Genomic DNA, 16,420 nt, shown 5'->3' on the forward strand with positions numbered 1-16,420 from the left:
ATTCAGAAAAAAGAACCACGAAACACCGGAGCACGTTCTTCGAGAGATTAATTGATTTGTGTGTGTTGTACAAGCTGGAAGACATGTTATTTCTAAGTACAAATTGATTTGTTCCCCTTCTTTTTCCAGATTTAATAACATCTTGGATATTGGCTAGCATTAAAGAAATAGTTCACCCAAAAATGGCAATCCATTTTTACTTCAACGATCGGTTGTTTCTTTCTTTCACGGAACAACTGAGGAGAATTTTTTTCTTTCGAAATTGTATTGGTCATTTTTCCACACAATTACAATGAATAGGAATGCGGGCTTTCAAGCTCTAAACAGGACACACCATAAAAGTTATCCATGTGACTCGCGTGCTGTATTGTAAATCTTCTGAAGTCACATGATTGCTTTGCTTTGTGGGAGTTATTTACAAAAAAAAAAAATCATTCTCATTCATCAGAGTTCATGAGCAATAGCGATGTAGGACTGACCTTTTAAATCAAATATTTTCAAAGAATCAGTTGATTTAGCTCACAAAAATCAGTCTGAATCACCGGTTGATGAATCAGACAGATTCTCAGATTCAGTGATCAGTTCAAGATTTCCCCACATAAGAGTTTAGACATGAGTGATGAATGATTTCCAGATGAACAAACATTTCTCAATGGAATAACACGCACCAATGATCATTTACAATATGACCAGGAATGTGTTAAGAATGTTGACTTTTTTTTTTAATTGTTAGGGGATTTGACATGGTTTAAACACAAACATGATTATGAATAATTAGGGCTGTCACTTTTGTGAAAAAAATCCTGTTTCGATTTTTGAGACGCAAGTGTTCATTGAATCGATTGTAAAATCGATTTTCCATGTCTAAAGACGTTTCCATTTTAAAATATAGGCAAATCCACGGACAACTAACAGGCATTAGGACGAACGTAAAGAGGGCGTGCCGCGCTTGAGACGTGCACAAGTCAGCAATATTCCTGATGATTTATTGGCGTGAAGATTCGTGCACAATGACAAACAGGAGTGCAACATTCTCGAAAAACAATAAGCAGAGTGGACTGCCATAACATCAATGAGAAACATCACTGCAGGCTTCAACATGGCTGTGTTTACCATTAGAAATGTCAAACAAACTTCGCCTACGTAGGCGACTGTAGACCGTAGCCCGAATCTGTGTCTGTATGCACGAGACTGTCTGAATACCGGCAGAATTCACATTTTTGTAGTAAAAAGAGACACATTATGCAGAAGTATAATTAGCCGTTATGTGTGTGTGTCAGAGCCTGCAGTTGCTGTGTGACGCGCGTTCGCTGCGAGCGTATCGTGACGAGCTGGACGCGCCCCGAGAGAAGGCCGTTAAAATCAATTCCCTATTTTCGTTTTCGAAACTTGTGTTGGTTGGTCCGATCGATTGTGCAATCGATTTTCGAACGTAAAGTGACAGCCCTATGAATAATCATATTGTATTCAATACAGAGATGATACTCACTATTTGGTGGAGTCTGACAGCTGGTACTCTCGGCGTCTGTCGTAGGCCTCTTGAATGCCTGGATCTGTCCAGAGCATCTTTATGGCATTAATGTAGGGGTGGTCAAATGACATCACCTTCTCAATGTCCACCTCCTTCACCAGCATAGCGTTCGCCTGCAGTCCAAACAGATCAGAAGTGTAAGACAAAAACAACGGAAGAAAATATGAAGAGTTCAGATGCAAAAGCCTCTAAGTGCCATCTGAAATTTTCTTCTAGAATGATCATTTTTATGAAGCTCGTATATTTAGGTTCAGTAATTTCACTTAAATGGCTAAACTGCATCTTCATATATTTAAATACATGACATAGAAGTTTTACCATACAGTTTAACGATATGTCAAAGACAACAGAAGTAATTATGAAGTGCAGGGCTCCAGACTGTGACCAAATGTTTGCATTTTGCGACCTTTTTTCTTCAAAGTTACTTTGCAAGTAAATTTTGTTGGAGGTCGCACTGCCATCACCATGTTGCCCAACTGATAAGAGCAGCCCTTTCTGTTGCATATGAAAAACGGCAAACGAAACAAAACCTTCTCTTTGAGCTGCGCTGAGAGTTTATTAGCTCGGACCAATACTAGACAGCGCGGCACGAGTTCGATCACGCGACACCGTTACTACACAGCGCCAGGAGATCAAGTGAGAAAGCGTTTGAATTCGCCGAAAATCACAATATGAATGAAATAAATGTTTTTCTCTAATACACATTGGCCACAATTATTGGTGCCCCTAGAAATTTTAATGAGTAAAATATATCTGATGCATATTTCCCTTTATATTTACAATTTTCAGCACACCAGGGTGACTAGGAACATGAAATTATCCGGCCATGAGTTAAATATGAGGAAACACAAAGGCTAAATTCCCTTAATCATCCATCACAATAATATTGTTCTGATGTGCATCAAAAGATTGTTGAGCTTCACAAAATAGAAAGTGGCTGTAAGAAAATAGCTAAAGCATTGAAAATTCCCATTTCCACCATCAGGGCAATAATTAAGAAGATGTTACAAAATTGCCTGAAAGAAAACGTGTGTCTTGATTGTCTTAGCGAGGAGACATCTTTTAATGTTGTGGGCCTGTTTTTCTGCTGGAGGTCCTGGACATCTTCACACATACATGGATTCTATCAAATACCAACAGATTTAAAAAACAAAAAACAACCACAAATGAAGCTTGTGCCATGGCCCTCCCAGTTCCTCGACCTGAACCCTTTAGAAAACTGAAGAGGAGAGTGTATCAACATGGATCTGGGAAACTGAAGGATCTGGAGAGGTTCTGTATGGAGGAATGATCTCTGATCTCTTGTCAGGTGTTCTCCAAACTCATCCGGCATTATAGGAGACAACTCGGCTGTTATCTTGGCAAAAGGTTGCAAAAAGTATTAATTGTGATTTTTTAAATAAAAGGTCAATAGGATAAACACTGCAGATTTATTTTCACAGCGAGCCAATAATTCTAACCAGGACTGTGTGTTCTTTTAAAGTATATTATTTTCATAATAAGTACTCTTTTTTAAAGTATGTACTTCTTTTACTCAAGGGCTGACATGCCACAGAAGTCTGACGTGTGCAAAACTCCTATAAAAACCTATTTTAAACATTTTTAAACGTTTCTGTAATTATTATAGATAGAGCTTCTATTATGCATGACGTCTTATTAATAGTAAGACCACATGGAATATTTGTCGTTTTTATTTTTTTTTGCCACGCTAAAACACATTTTAAGAGAATGACAAAAAATTATGAATGGAGAAAAATCAATTCATGGTTGAAATAAGTTGTTAAAAGCAAAAGGTGAACAGTTACAGCAGCTAAAAAATAAACTTCCTCATATACATACATATAAATTTGAACCTAAAATCTTTTTTAAGAAAAAGGTTAAAGGTGCTGTTTTTCATTTTTCACAAAACATTTAGCAATTGCATTTGGTGATACTAGTGGAGCATAAAATACACACTTTTTGCCTATTTCTGTTAATTTTACACCCATTTAAAAAATTCAGTAGATTAAAATTTTTTCACATTTGAACTGCTGATTATATGAAAATCGCAACACTCTATTTGAGTACAGCAATTCTGGAAATTAAAATGTTGCCCCAGTCAAATAAAAGTAAAAATAATAATAATACAATTCAAATCAAATTGTAATAAATGGTGTATTTCAAATGAAAAGAATTGCAATATGTTCATCACATTGTGTCAAACGGGCCGTTTACACAATTTTCAGCTAGAAACTTTATGCGTTTTGGCTGTTCAATTACATGACAATGGTCTGAAAACACAAAGTTTTGAAAACGGGTTTCAAATTTCACATGTTTGAAAACAATACCGTTATCGTCTCCGTGTAAACTACAAAAACACAAATTTGTGAAAATGGTGGCATCATGCGAATGCGTTTTTCGTGTTCAGTCTATAGGTGCGTAGTGTTTCTCTACAAAGTGACAATGCCAACTACTGGCCAGGCAGCAGAATACAGCGTTTTTAATCATTTTCAAACGGGATCATTTTGACAATGTTGTCTGTGCGCGAAAAATGCACACAAAAAAATCTTTGTCATGTAAACGTACCCTTATACTACCACATGAACCCTGAAGATTCTTCTCCCCAATGGCTGGATATGAAAATAAATCTTTTTTATTTTCAAAATCAAAAGAAAGAAACAAGAAATTGTATTCTGCATAAAGAATTTGGCAGGAAATGTATAATGCAAAAAAGGCTTTAAAAAAAAGTCTTGATTCAGGGGTGAAACATGACCTAGATGTTTTAATCAGATTAACCCTCAAATGCTTTAAAATGGTCCGAAAACACTCAACGATTCTAACCTTGTTCTGCTCGTACTTGTAGCCGATTTTCAGGTTTTCGGTGGCGCGGATCATGGCCTGCATGGAGGTGAAGATGTTCTGGTACACCAGCTTGGTGAAGCCACGTTTGTCCTCGTCTGTGTATCCAGTGCCATGGATGATACGCATCTGTTTGATGAACGTACTCTTGCCGCTCTCACCCGTGCCTAGAGCAGAGAGAAGGGTCAGAGGTCAGGTTTATGTTGAAAGACTAGATAAAGACCACAGGAACGGCATCCTTCATTCATGATCATCCTTTCAGATGGTTTGGTCACAATGTGGCAGCACATCAGGACACTTAATTGTTCAATTGAGAAAAAAAAAAACTCATGACTCACATGAATGTAATTTATTTTGCCCGTTTAATTGTCCTTTATTTTATATATCTGTATTAAATATATACACACTGAACAAAATGATAAACGCCAGATAATGATTGGTTTTCGGACCCCCCCCAAAACAGTAAAACTGCACATTTTAGAGTGGCCTTTTATTGTGGCCAGCCTAATGCACACCTGTGCAATAATCATGCTTTCTTATCAGCATCTTGATATGCCACACCTGTGAGGTGGATGGATTATCTCGGCAAAGGAGAAGTGCTCACTAACACAGATTTAGACAGATTTGTGAACAATATTTGAGAGAAATAGGCCTTTTGTGTACGTAGAAAAAGTCTTAGATCTTTGAGTTCAGCTCATGACAAATGGAGGAAAAAACAAAAGTGTTGCGTTTATCATTTTATTCAGTGCATATACCTACATACAAATATTTTATCTGCTGACCTGCACTTCACCATGAACCAACATTAGAATATATGAACATGTTATTAAATTATTGAAATGCTCATGGGGGATTTTACATCTAAGGAGTTTGGGACAAACCAACCAACAAAAACGTTTGGGAACCTCTAGGTTTCATTAATGCAATGTGTTTTAATTAAAAAAAAATCTACAAAATAAAAAAAAATCTAAACAATGTTGAATGCCTGTGAAGCCCAGTGTACAGTCTGAACTTCAAAAGGGTTGGTATGATCTGTCACACATGTGAACTCGCCCACACACACACACACAGACCCTCATACTCAGACAGAGATTAAAGTCAACATGGAATGACACACACACTTTAATTCTGTAACATTTCCAAATGAAACAGGGTATTCAATGGGTTTCTTTTTCAAAGGGAAAAAAGGAAGGAAGTCCCTTAAAATAGCATGCATTAATTAAACGTGCACAATAAGACCTGGAACACAAAGGAAGATATTTTGAAGAATGTTTGTAACCAAAGTATTTTGTAACCATAGTATTGTTTCCCCCATACTACAGAAGTCAATGGTGGCCCACAACTGTTTGGTTACAAACATTCTTCAAAATATATGTTCCTTTGTGTTCAGCAGAACAAAGAAATTCATACAGGTTTTGGAACAACATGAGGGTGAGTAAATGATGACAGAATTTTCATTTTTGGGTGAACTATCGCTTTAAGAGTGTAAAGCATCATCGCTCAAACTGTAGCCACAGTAGAAGGAGGTGAAAACTGTGTGTAGGTTTTGGTTGGAAAACCACAAACCTATTGAGAGACACTGACAATACCAAAATATGCAGTTTTTGTTTTGTTTTTGTTGTCCCCACTCGCCTCGAACAACAAACCTCTCAAACAAAACGTCACCCCTGGCTTCCTCTCTTTTACACACAGTTAAAAGCTCTTTCTCCTTCCCTGTCTGTCGTTACATAACACTCCTGTTCTGCTTCTCGGTTCAGCTGAGTGAGGATTTCAAATGAAGGCCGCTTTTTCAGAATGAGAAAAATCCTTCATCCCCTCTGTGACTGACGGAAGTGAACCGATCAGCAAAGGGGCACGAGCATATCTGCACAAATAAAGCCAAATCCTACTCAGTTTTTGAAAAATTGTTGAGGCTCAGAGGAATGTAAATATGGTGCTGCGGTGGAAGCTTTCAACTCTACATGCAGCACAAAATCTACCACACACTTTCATTGTCCATCAGGTGTTACAATAGTTCACCCAAAAATTACTGTGAGTTCAAGTTTTCAGAGTTTTAGTGTCAGTACTACATTAAACGGCTATATATAATGTTGAATATAATGTATAATAATACAATGGGGGAATATTTGTGGGTCCTGATAATGCCAAATGTCTGATGTTACCAGTAAAAAGTGGCCTACATTATTTTAAATACATGTAGTCAGTGACAGAGTGCAAGCATATTCGTCTAAAATAATTCTGTATTTTCAGCTTCAGAATCATGAATAATAGCCTATTTTTATTCTGGTGTCTCCATCTCCCAATGTAATAAACAGTACATTGGGTTATCAGCACCAAGTCCAAGCCTATTCATTTCCACCCACAATGTAATATCAAATTTAGTATTTTAATATTTAAACAGCACATTTTTTATTAACATTTTAACATGTGTTGGAGTATCGCAATAATATCGTATCGTAATAATATCGTATCGTGAGTTCAGTGTCGTGATCGACGCATCGAATCGTGACATGAGGGTATTGTTACACCCCTATCATCAGGTAATACTAATAAAGTTTCCAAGCAGGTTTCACAAACATTTCCCCCATCTCCAATTTTTCCAGCCATTGCCAATATACTTTATATACTATAACTGCATTTACTGTGCAGGGTCAACATATTACAAGCTGATATTTACTTGGTCTAATATTTGTTACTTTTAGTAAAAAAAAAAAATAATAAAAAAAAATCATATGAACAATATTTTAAATATATTTTTAGAATTTTTTCTAATAAGCCCCTGGAATTTATATGGCATTGAAGGGGCTTGTATTGACAAATTATACTATAAAACAGTCAAGCCTAATATTAGGGATGCAACGGATCGTAGTTGATCCCTGATCCATACGGACCAGTCCCCACGGTTCGGCACGCATGTGATTTGCGGATTAACTGCAAAGTTTAACCTTCATAGAGTGAATGTTTATCATTTGCACGTGTTTTGTCTGGCCAATTTTACACATTCAAGCAATTTTAAACCATTCAAGCGTAAGAAAAGGCCAAAGAGAACTGATTCCTCTTTCGTGTCTCCTTCCGCTTGAACAGACTATACACACAAAATTATGTCAAAATTCCCATCTTGGCATGTATTCTCGTAAACACAGTCGATTATGTCTTAAGTGTATATAAACAGTTCAGAAAGAAATCAGATGGGTATCATTATATTGGATCCGTGCACTCGGTCTTAAAGTGACAGCAGCCTATAAATACTTAATGCAGTCCAAGTCAATGTTAATCAAACAACAAAACAAAGATTAAAATATATTTAATTTTTACAGTTTAGTGTTTAGTGTTAAACACTATAGTTAGGCCGTTTGTTCGTTCCGACAAACGGGGCACTACTTTTTCTTTTGCTCAATATGTTCAACGTTAATAAAAGGTATCCAAGCAAAAAGTTCTCCACGCATTATCCTGCAGTTAATGAGAAAAGTGTAATTTATTGGCACACTATATTGACTGCGTATTGAGACATGTAAAACTGTTGAGCTAGATTTTCAACCAATCAGCATCGAAAATGTAAGTAGGTCAGAGCCGAAATCAAGCCAATATCACTACGCACATGTAAACATGGAGGAGGACGAAAGCAGCGCATCTTCATCTGATAGCAGCGATCAAGCTCGATTAACACCCGTAAAGTGTATTCTTCATGTCGGAAAAGATGGTGGGAAAGGTCCGCAGCCCTTTACTGAAGTCCGATGGGAAAAAAATCAAGCAATGTGCGTAGGAATGGCTCAAAACGTCGGACACTACGGTGCTAACGTTAGCTATTGCTAATAAACATGTTGCCCTCCTGGACAAACCGGTCTCTGATGTCCCAACAACTACGGGTTTCACCCGGCCTGCTATCAGCGTTTTATAGACAAAAAACGCTTGACTTGTGTGTATGTGTGTGATGGGTAGGTTTAGGGGTCGGGTTAGTGTGTGTGTGTGTGTGAGTGAGTGAGAGAGAGAGAGATGGGTAGGTTTAGGGGTCGGGTTAGTGTGTGTGTGTGTGAGTGAGAGAGATGGGTAGGTTTAGGGGTCGGGTTAGTGTGTGTGTGTGTGAGAGAGATGGGTAGGTTTAGGGGTCGGGTTAGTGTGTGTGTGTGTGTGAGTGAGAGAGATGGGTAGGTTTAGGGGTCGGGTTAGTGTGTGTGTGTGTGTGTGTGTGTGTGAGAGAGATGGGTAGGTTTAGGGGTCGGGTTAGTGTGTGTGTGTGTGAGTGAGAGAGATGGGTAGGTTTAGGGGTCGGGTTAGTGTGTGTGTGTGTGTGTGTGTGTGTGAGAGAGATGGGTAGGTTTAGGGGTCGGGTTAGTGTGTGTGTGTGTGTGTGTGTGTGTGTGAGAGAGATGGGTAGGTTTAGGGGTCGGGTTAGTGTGTGTGTGAGTGAGTGAGAGAGATGGGTAGGTTTAGGGGTCGGGTTAGTGTGTGTGTGTGTGTGTGTGTGTGTGTGAGAGAGATGGGTAGGTTTAGGGGTCGGGTTAGTGTGTGTGTGTGTGTGTGTGTGTGTGTGTGTGTGAGAGAGATGGGTAGGTTTAGGGGTCGGGTTAGTGTGTGTGTGTGTGTGTGAGAGAGAGATGGGTAGGTTTAGGGGTCGGGTTAGTGTGTGTGTGTGTGTGTGTGTGTGTGTGTGAGAGAGATGGGTAGGTTTAGGGGTCGGGTTAGTGTGTGTGTGTGTGAGTGAGAGAGATGGGTAGGTTTATGGGTCGGGTTAGTGTGTGTGTGTGTGTGTGTGTGTGTGTGTGTGAGAGAGATGGGTAGGTTTAGGGGTCGGGTTAGTGTGTGTGTGAGTGAGTGAGAGAGATGGGTAGGTTTAGGGGTCGGGTTAGTGTGTGTGTGTGTGTGTGTGTGTGTGTGTGTGTGTGTGTGTGTGTGTGTGTGTGTGTGAGAGAGATGGGTAGGTTTAGGGGTCGGGTTAGTGTGTGTGTGTGTGTGTGTGTGTGTGTGTGTGTGTGTGAGAGAGATGGGTAGGTTTAGGGGTCGGGTTAGTGTGTGTGTGTGTGAGTGAGAGAGATGGGTAGGTTTATGGGTCGGGTTAGTGTGTGTGTGTGTATGTGTGTGTGTGTGTGAGAGAGATGGGTAGGTTTAGGGGTCGGGTTAGTGTGTGTGTGAGTGAGTGAGAGAGATGGGTAGGTTTAGGGGTCGGGTTAGTGTGTGTGTGTGTGTGTGTGTGTGAGAGAGATGGGTAGGTTTAGGGGTCGGGTTAGTGTGTGTGTGTGTGTGTGTGTGTGTGTGTGTGTGTGTGTGTGTGTGTGTGTGTGTGAGAGAGAGATGGGTAGGTTTAGGGGTCGGGTTAGTGTGTGTGTGTGTGTGTGTGTGTGTGTGTGTGTGTGTGAGAGAGATGGGTAGGTTTAGGGGTCGGGTTAGTGTGTGTGTGAGTGAGAGAGATGGGTAGGTTTAGGGGTCGGGTTAGTGTGTGTGTGTGTGTGTGTGTGTGTGTGTGTGTGTGAGAGAGATGGGTAGGTTTAGGGGTCGGGTTAGTGTGTGTGTGTGTGTGAGTGAGAGAGATGGGTAGGTTTATGGGTCGGGTTAGTGTGTGTGTGTGTGTGTGTGAGTGAGAGAGATGGGTAGGTTTATGGGTCGGGTTAGTGTGTGTGTGTGTGTGTGTGTGAGAGAGATGGGTAGGTTTAGGGGTCGGGTTAGTGTGTGTGTGAGTGAGAGAGATGGGTAGGTTTAGGGGTCGGGTTAGTGTGTGTGTGTGTGTGTGTGTGTGTGTGTGTGTGTGTGTGTGTGTGTGTGTGTGTGTGTGTGTGTGTGTGTGTGTGTGTGTGTGTGTGTGTGTGTGTGTGTGTGTGAGAGAGAGATGGGTAGGTTTAGGGGTCGGGTTAGTGTGTGTGTGAGTGAGAGAGATGGGTAGGTTTAGGGGTCGGGTTAGTGTGTGTGTGTGTGTGTGTGTGTGTGTGTGTGTGTGTGTGTGTGTGTGTGTGTGTGAGAGAGAGATGGGTAGGTTTAGGGGTCGGGTTAGTGTGTGTGTGTGTGAGAGAGAGAGAGATGGGTAGGTTTAGGGGTCGGGTTAGTGTCTGTGTGAGAGAGAGATGGGTAGGCAAATAAATAAATCAAAATTAAATCTTGTTTACAATAATCATTCCTGGTAATATGTACATGTAGTGCAGTTACTGCTCGTGTATGCCAATTAATAATTCACCATTAAATGTGTCATTTTTAAAAGTGTTTTTTTTTTTTATACTTTTGAGTTTAACTTGGAGTGAGATTTGGGGAGATTAGGGGGGGTTTGCAAAAAAAAAAACTTGCATCACAATAAGTGTATTGTGATTGTCAAAACATTTTAGTAACTAAACTGAATTTTATTAGGTTTAGTGACAACATGTTACAATGTTTATATGGTACAATTTCTGGTAAGCTACGTTTTTGTTATTTTTTGTTATTTATTTTTTTTACAAATTTCTTGAAACAAATTTCACGATTTCAATTCAATTCTTGTGATTTGATTTAATATTGACTCATTTGGATAAATATTAGGTACACAAGATAGGCGTGAATTTTTCTCAAGAAAAAAAAAAATACATAGGCTACATACAGACAGCCCTATCGGCTGGTAGTATTATTTAAGGTTAAAAATAACTCAAATTAAATATAATGCGTTTTTTATTATAATAACTTTATTTAATGATATAAGTACAAATATAATAAATATGTAATATAGTACACATATTTAGCTAAATACTCTCTATAGCTCTTTTTCTAGCCAACTAACGTGCCTATATTATGGTCATTAAATGGCTTTTCTGAGGTAAATGTTATGTGACATAATTGTTCTCCAGCTGTTTTATTGGCCCCTTTGTTTGATTGATTGATCGATATTATGTATGAAGAATATACATTTCGGTAAGCTGTACTGTTTCTTTCAACATTGTTCATTCGTGTTAATTCACTATTAGCTAGTAGAGATGATCGGGTCACGTGCCGCTAGGGATCTGTCGCGTCACAATCACAAACGCCAAAACGGTATTTATTGTTTGAATTTCGTAATAAAATTGACAGAATCTGAGAGCTGAGATTTTTTTTATATCATAAGTAACCTGCTCTGTCTATTCTGTTGGTCTCCATGTCCTCTTTGCTTCGCGATTTTTCTGTGCGTGAGAAAATGGATGTGTGGCGTGAGAGCGTGTGAATGCGTGAGAGTTGGCAGCTCTGTTATTATATTTTGGCTTAATTCTATAAATATTACCTTTGAATTGGAACAACATAATGAGAAGTAATTGGGATGTTAATGCTACAGTAGAAGTTTTCTTGATAATCTTATCATGTTTACTGTCCCTAGATAGCAACTTCAGGTATATCACACATTTCAAACTGGTTTATTTTGTACTTCAAGTGGTAATTCGGCATTTTTGGGTTTATATGATAAACAGGTTTGAAAGTGCAAAATTCCCTATGTTTTCCCTTTTTTTCAAAATCGGCACCTTTAGCATCATTTTTCTCAAAAACTGCAAGGTTGTGTGTGGAGAACTTTTTCCTAAGGAATCTCTATATATTTCTGATGTTAAATATAAAAAAGGTAGGTAGTGCCCCACTTGGTGGAACGAAACCCTATTTCTAGGCCTCTTTTAGGCTACCGACAGCGGCCTAAGTGTTTTTATACATTTAATGATTACATTTCTACATTTGAATACTACTGTTAGACTATGCTTTATTAGTAACTTTGTATTATTTGTAATATTGTATTTATCTATGGTTGTAATTAGTGTATCTGTGACTGTTCACTTGTCTTTAATAATGTTTGAACTTTATTACTTAGGCTAGTAGATTTTGCTGTGGTATCAAAGTACTTAAAGTGTGATTTAAGTCATTCATGGAAAGCAAAGTTACATTTGCCCCTGTCCCATTATTTATTTATTAATTTTTTTTGGCTGATCTGAAAAATGACTATCCAAAAATAATTAAATAAAACGTAATATGATTCGAACCGTAATATGATTCGTGAGTTTTGTGATCCGCTGCACCACTACCCAATATACATTCGAATTTAATAATAGTATTAAAATATTTTTATTAAATTATATAATATAATTTATTTAAATATTATAATTTATTTAATTATAATTATAATAAAGATATTTTGATTTTAATGAAATGGTGGCATTAAATTAAATAGCACAATGCCATTAACAATTGCACAAACTATTTGTGTAATATTTGGCAACTAAAAATCATAGATTGCCGCATGTGTAAAAAAAAAAAAAATGCATTTGCAGTGTAAACGCAGCCAAATGACAATTCTACAATGGCGTATTTAAAAAAAAAACTTAAATAGTTAGTTACAATGCAAAAATGTTGTTTGATAAAAGCAAACATAATAGTGCAGTTAATCTGCACTTCACACACATACAAGTCACATTTAACCTTCTCTCTGCAGATATTACAAGTACCAAATAAAAAAAAACAATAGAAATAAAGCTTACTGATCTTTTAGAAGAAGCACAAGCAATGCTATTTTTCTCTTTTCTCTCAGTGGATTCATGCTAATGGAGATCACCATTAAACACACTGATTGTGTAGCAGGTCTAAAATGGAAACACATTAAGACGTGATGCATTAGACAACTGAAGTAGCAACACCCGAGGTTTAAACAAGAGAGAGACAAGAGACCATAGAAGTCTACACTGCTTTTCCAAAGCAAAAAGAAGAGTTGGTTTTTAATGGGTCAGTGCTGATTATGTTATGACAGGGCTGGATCCCTGGAGAGTCAATGTGCTTCATATCAAACAGGTCAAACAGCATTTGCTTCCCATGCTAAACAGATGCAAATCTAACTGCATCAAATTACAGTATCTGTGCATCATTTAAAACTCACGTGCAACCCGCAAAACATGCGTCAGGTCTAATTGTTTTATCGTTCAGCCGAGCAACACGCCACAATGTAATTGCATCTTAGAACAAAAGCAGAAAAGATGGTTTTGTTGCTCAGAGACCCAGGAAATGTCCTGAACGCTGCGATAAAGGGAATTTCCCCGATCACAAAAAAACTAAAAACTAAACAACAACATATTTTTCCAAATATAGGGATGCATTAATGCCAAGAGACACCTGGCTTATAGGATGGTCATCAACACAAAACCTAAGCTTATTTGGGCAAAAGATTTGGCTCTAATGACCCATGATTCATTTCAGGAAGCAGGGAATCTTCTAGAAATGTCTGATGTTAAAGGCACACAATGCAAGATTTGTACCTTAATATAACAGTTTCGAAATGATTTCGATGGTAAACGAACTCGTAGTAGGGCGAATCATGCCGATAGCAAAGCGGGGGAGGGGAGGGACGCTGCTGGCAAAACCAGCAATGCAAGCTTGAGAGGTGGCGCCCGGCCAAATCTCGCGAGAATCACGACTTGCTTTACGGCACGACGTCACATACATCAACATGTGAAGCGGCCTCTATGAAAGACACTAGCACACATTTCAGACGTGAATCATTGCAGAGTCGACGAAGAAAACGAAGAAAGCGCGGTCGGAAGAGTGCAGAGACGGCTCTGCGTGAGTGGTTTTTTCGACAGTAACGTTAAATATAAGTACTCCACAGTGACTCTAGGGGTCGCTGTTTGAGAAAAACAGAAACTGCATAGTGTGCCTTTAAATAGATCTCTAGTATCTAATGAGTATGTGACTCATTATTATCTCTGAATGTGCCAGTCTTGCACAGCAAACCTAAAAGACAGAAAAATAAAAATTCTAACTTATTTCTCTGTGACAACGATGAGATTAAATGAAGACTGAAGCAATACAGTGGGTAAAGACTGAAGGCCATTCCTAACTCTGTACACACCTTTTAACCCAAACGGACCCAGGTTCACAATGCTTTCAATGAGGTGGAAAATCTTTTTAAAAGACGCACATCCGGCATTATTACACAAACTCTTCTGTACCTCTATGAACTATTACTACAAAGTGAATGAAAGTCTGATGACAAATATTTGCAGTGCTTTAAAGGAAAAAGAATCGGCATTCAAGGTTCAAAGTGCCAGTCATTTGGTTGCTATAGTAACAATGCTTCCCTTTTGTTTGTTTTAGTGCATTCAGTTTCCGTCAGAGAAATACTACACGCATCAGCATCTCTCCTGAATGAGCTCTTACAGTCATATAATGCAGTATAATGTGAACTTTGGCACGTCACATTTCACTTTTTTAGTCAATCAGTTGACTACCTGCCTGAAAAAAAAAAAGGTCAGAATCTCGATTTTTGGACACAGTACAAATGCGTACCAGTGCTGGTTAAAAACCTGTGTGTTTTTACATTTGGACCCTGATCTCATACCAAGCCACTAAATGCAGACAATGTTAATGTCTGTGTAAAATATTACAAGCCAGGAGTAGGTAATATAGCCTTCTCTACAACAACATGACATGTGCCGTTATACACCGGTACATTTTGCAGCATTGCATTCACTCTTGTTGTTGGTAATTCCTGAATGTGCACAATCATTTTTTTTATTTATTTTTTTCATTAATAAAGAAGCCAGAAAAAACAAACTTGTGAGGAATAGAAGTACAGACTCTTCAATAGGTTGAATAACATTGAAAATATATATTTCCAAATCTCCACCAGACAAAAAAAGACGAAACAAGGACTTGTTGCCCTTTTATGATGGCAGAACTATACAACAATAGACAGAAACATACAATGATATGCAGAACGATACAACGATATGCAGAACGATACAACGATAGGCAGAACTACACAACGATAGACAGAAACATACAATGATATGCAGAACGATACAACGATATGCAGAACGATACAACGATAGGAAGAACGATACAACGATAGGAAGAACGATACAACAATAGACAGAAACATACAATGATATGCAGAACGATACAACGATAGGCAGAACGACACAACGATAGACAGAAAGATACAACGATATGCAGAACGATACAACGATAGGCAGCACTACACAACGATAGACAGAAAGATACAACGATAGACAGAAAGATACAATGATAGGCAGAACGATACAACGATAGACAGAAAGATACAATGATAGGCAGAACGATACAACGATATGCAGAACGATACAACGATAGCCAGAACGATACAACGATAGCCAGAACGATACAACGATAGGCAGAACGATACAACGATAGGCAGAACGATACAACGATAGACAGAAAGATACAACGATAGGCAGAACGATACAACGATAGGCAGAACGATACAACGATAGAGAGAACGATACAACGATAGGCAGAACGATACAACGATAGGCAGAACGATACAACGATAGGCAGAACGATACAACGATAGGCAGAACGATACAACGATAGAGAGAACGATACAACGATAGGCAGAATGATACAACGATAGGCAGAACGATACAACGATAGACAGAAAGATACAACGATAGGCAGAACGATACAACGATAGGCAGAACGATACAACGATAGAGAGAACGATACAACGATAGGCAGAACGATACAACGATAGGCAGAACGATACAACGATAGACAGAACGATACAACGATAGACAGAACGATACAACGATAGACAGAACGATACAACGATAGGCAGAACGATACAACGATATGCAGAACTACACAACGATAGACAGAAAGATACAACGATAGACAGAAAGATACAATGACAGGTAGAACGATACAACGATAGACAGAAAGATACAACGATATGCAGAACGATACAACGATAGCCAGAACGATACAACGATAGCCAGAACGATACAACGATAGGCAGAACGATACAACGATAGGCAGAACGATACAACGATAGACAGAAAGATACAACGATAGGCAGAACGATACAACGATAGGCAGAACGATACAACGATAGAGAGAACGATACAACGATAGGCAGAACGATACAACGATAGGCAGAACGATACAACGATAGGCAGAACGATACAACGATAGACAGAAAGATACAACGATAGGCAGAACGATACAACGATAGGCAGAACGATACAACGATAGAGAGAACGATACAACGATAGGCAGAACGATACAACGATAGGCAGAACGATACAACGATAGACAGAACGATACAACGATAGACAGAAC

At 38.6% G+C, this 16,420-nt stretch overlaps 1 protein-coding gene and 1 long non-coding RNA gene across 2 annotated transcripts in view; one reads left to right on the top strand and one right to left on the bottom strand.

Annotated features, from left to right (window-relative positions):
* The window catches only part of gna11b (guanine nucleotide binding protein (G protein), alpha 11b (Gq class)), a 57,174-nt gene that overhangs the window by 13,977 nt on the left and 26,777 nt on the right, over positions 1-16,420 (bottom strand). Inside the window, exons 2-3 of the mRNA XM_082173176.1 lie at positions 4,352-4,536; positions 1,490-1,644 (exon numbers count right to left, since the gene is read on the bottom strand). Coding sequence (XP_082029302.1) covers positions 1,490-1,644; positions 4,352-4,536 — 340 coding nt within the window. The remainder of the gene's footprint in view (positions 1-1,489; positions 1,645-4,351; positions 4,537-16,420) is intronic.
* Positions 7,869-11,039, top strand: LOC309501252. The gene is made up of 2 exons (XR_014206818.1): positions 7,869-8,308; positions 9,199-11,039. It is a non-coding gene; the product is annotated as an uncharacterized lncRNA (long non-coding RNA).

The sequence above is a fragment of the Leuciscus leuciscus genome (assembly GCF_965113295.1).
Source record: "Leuciscus leuciscus genome assembly, chromosome: 6".
Taxonomy (NCBI): Eukaryota; Metazoa; Chordata; class Actinopteri; order Cypriniformes; family Leuciscidae; genus Leuciscus; species Leuciscus leuciscus.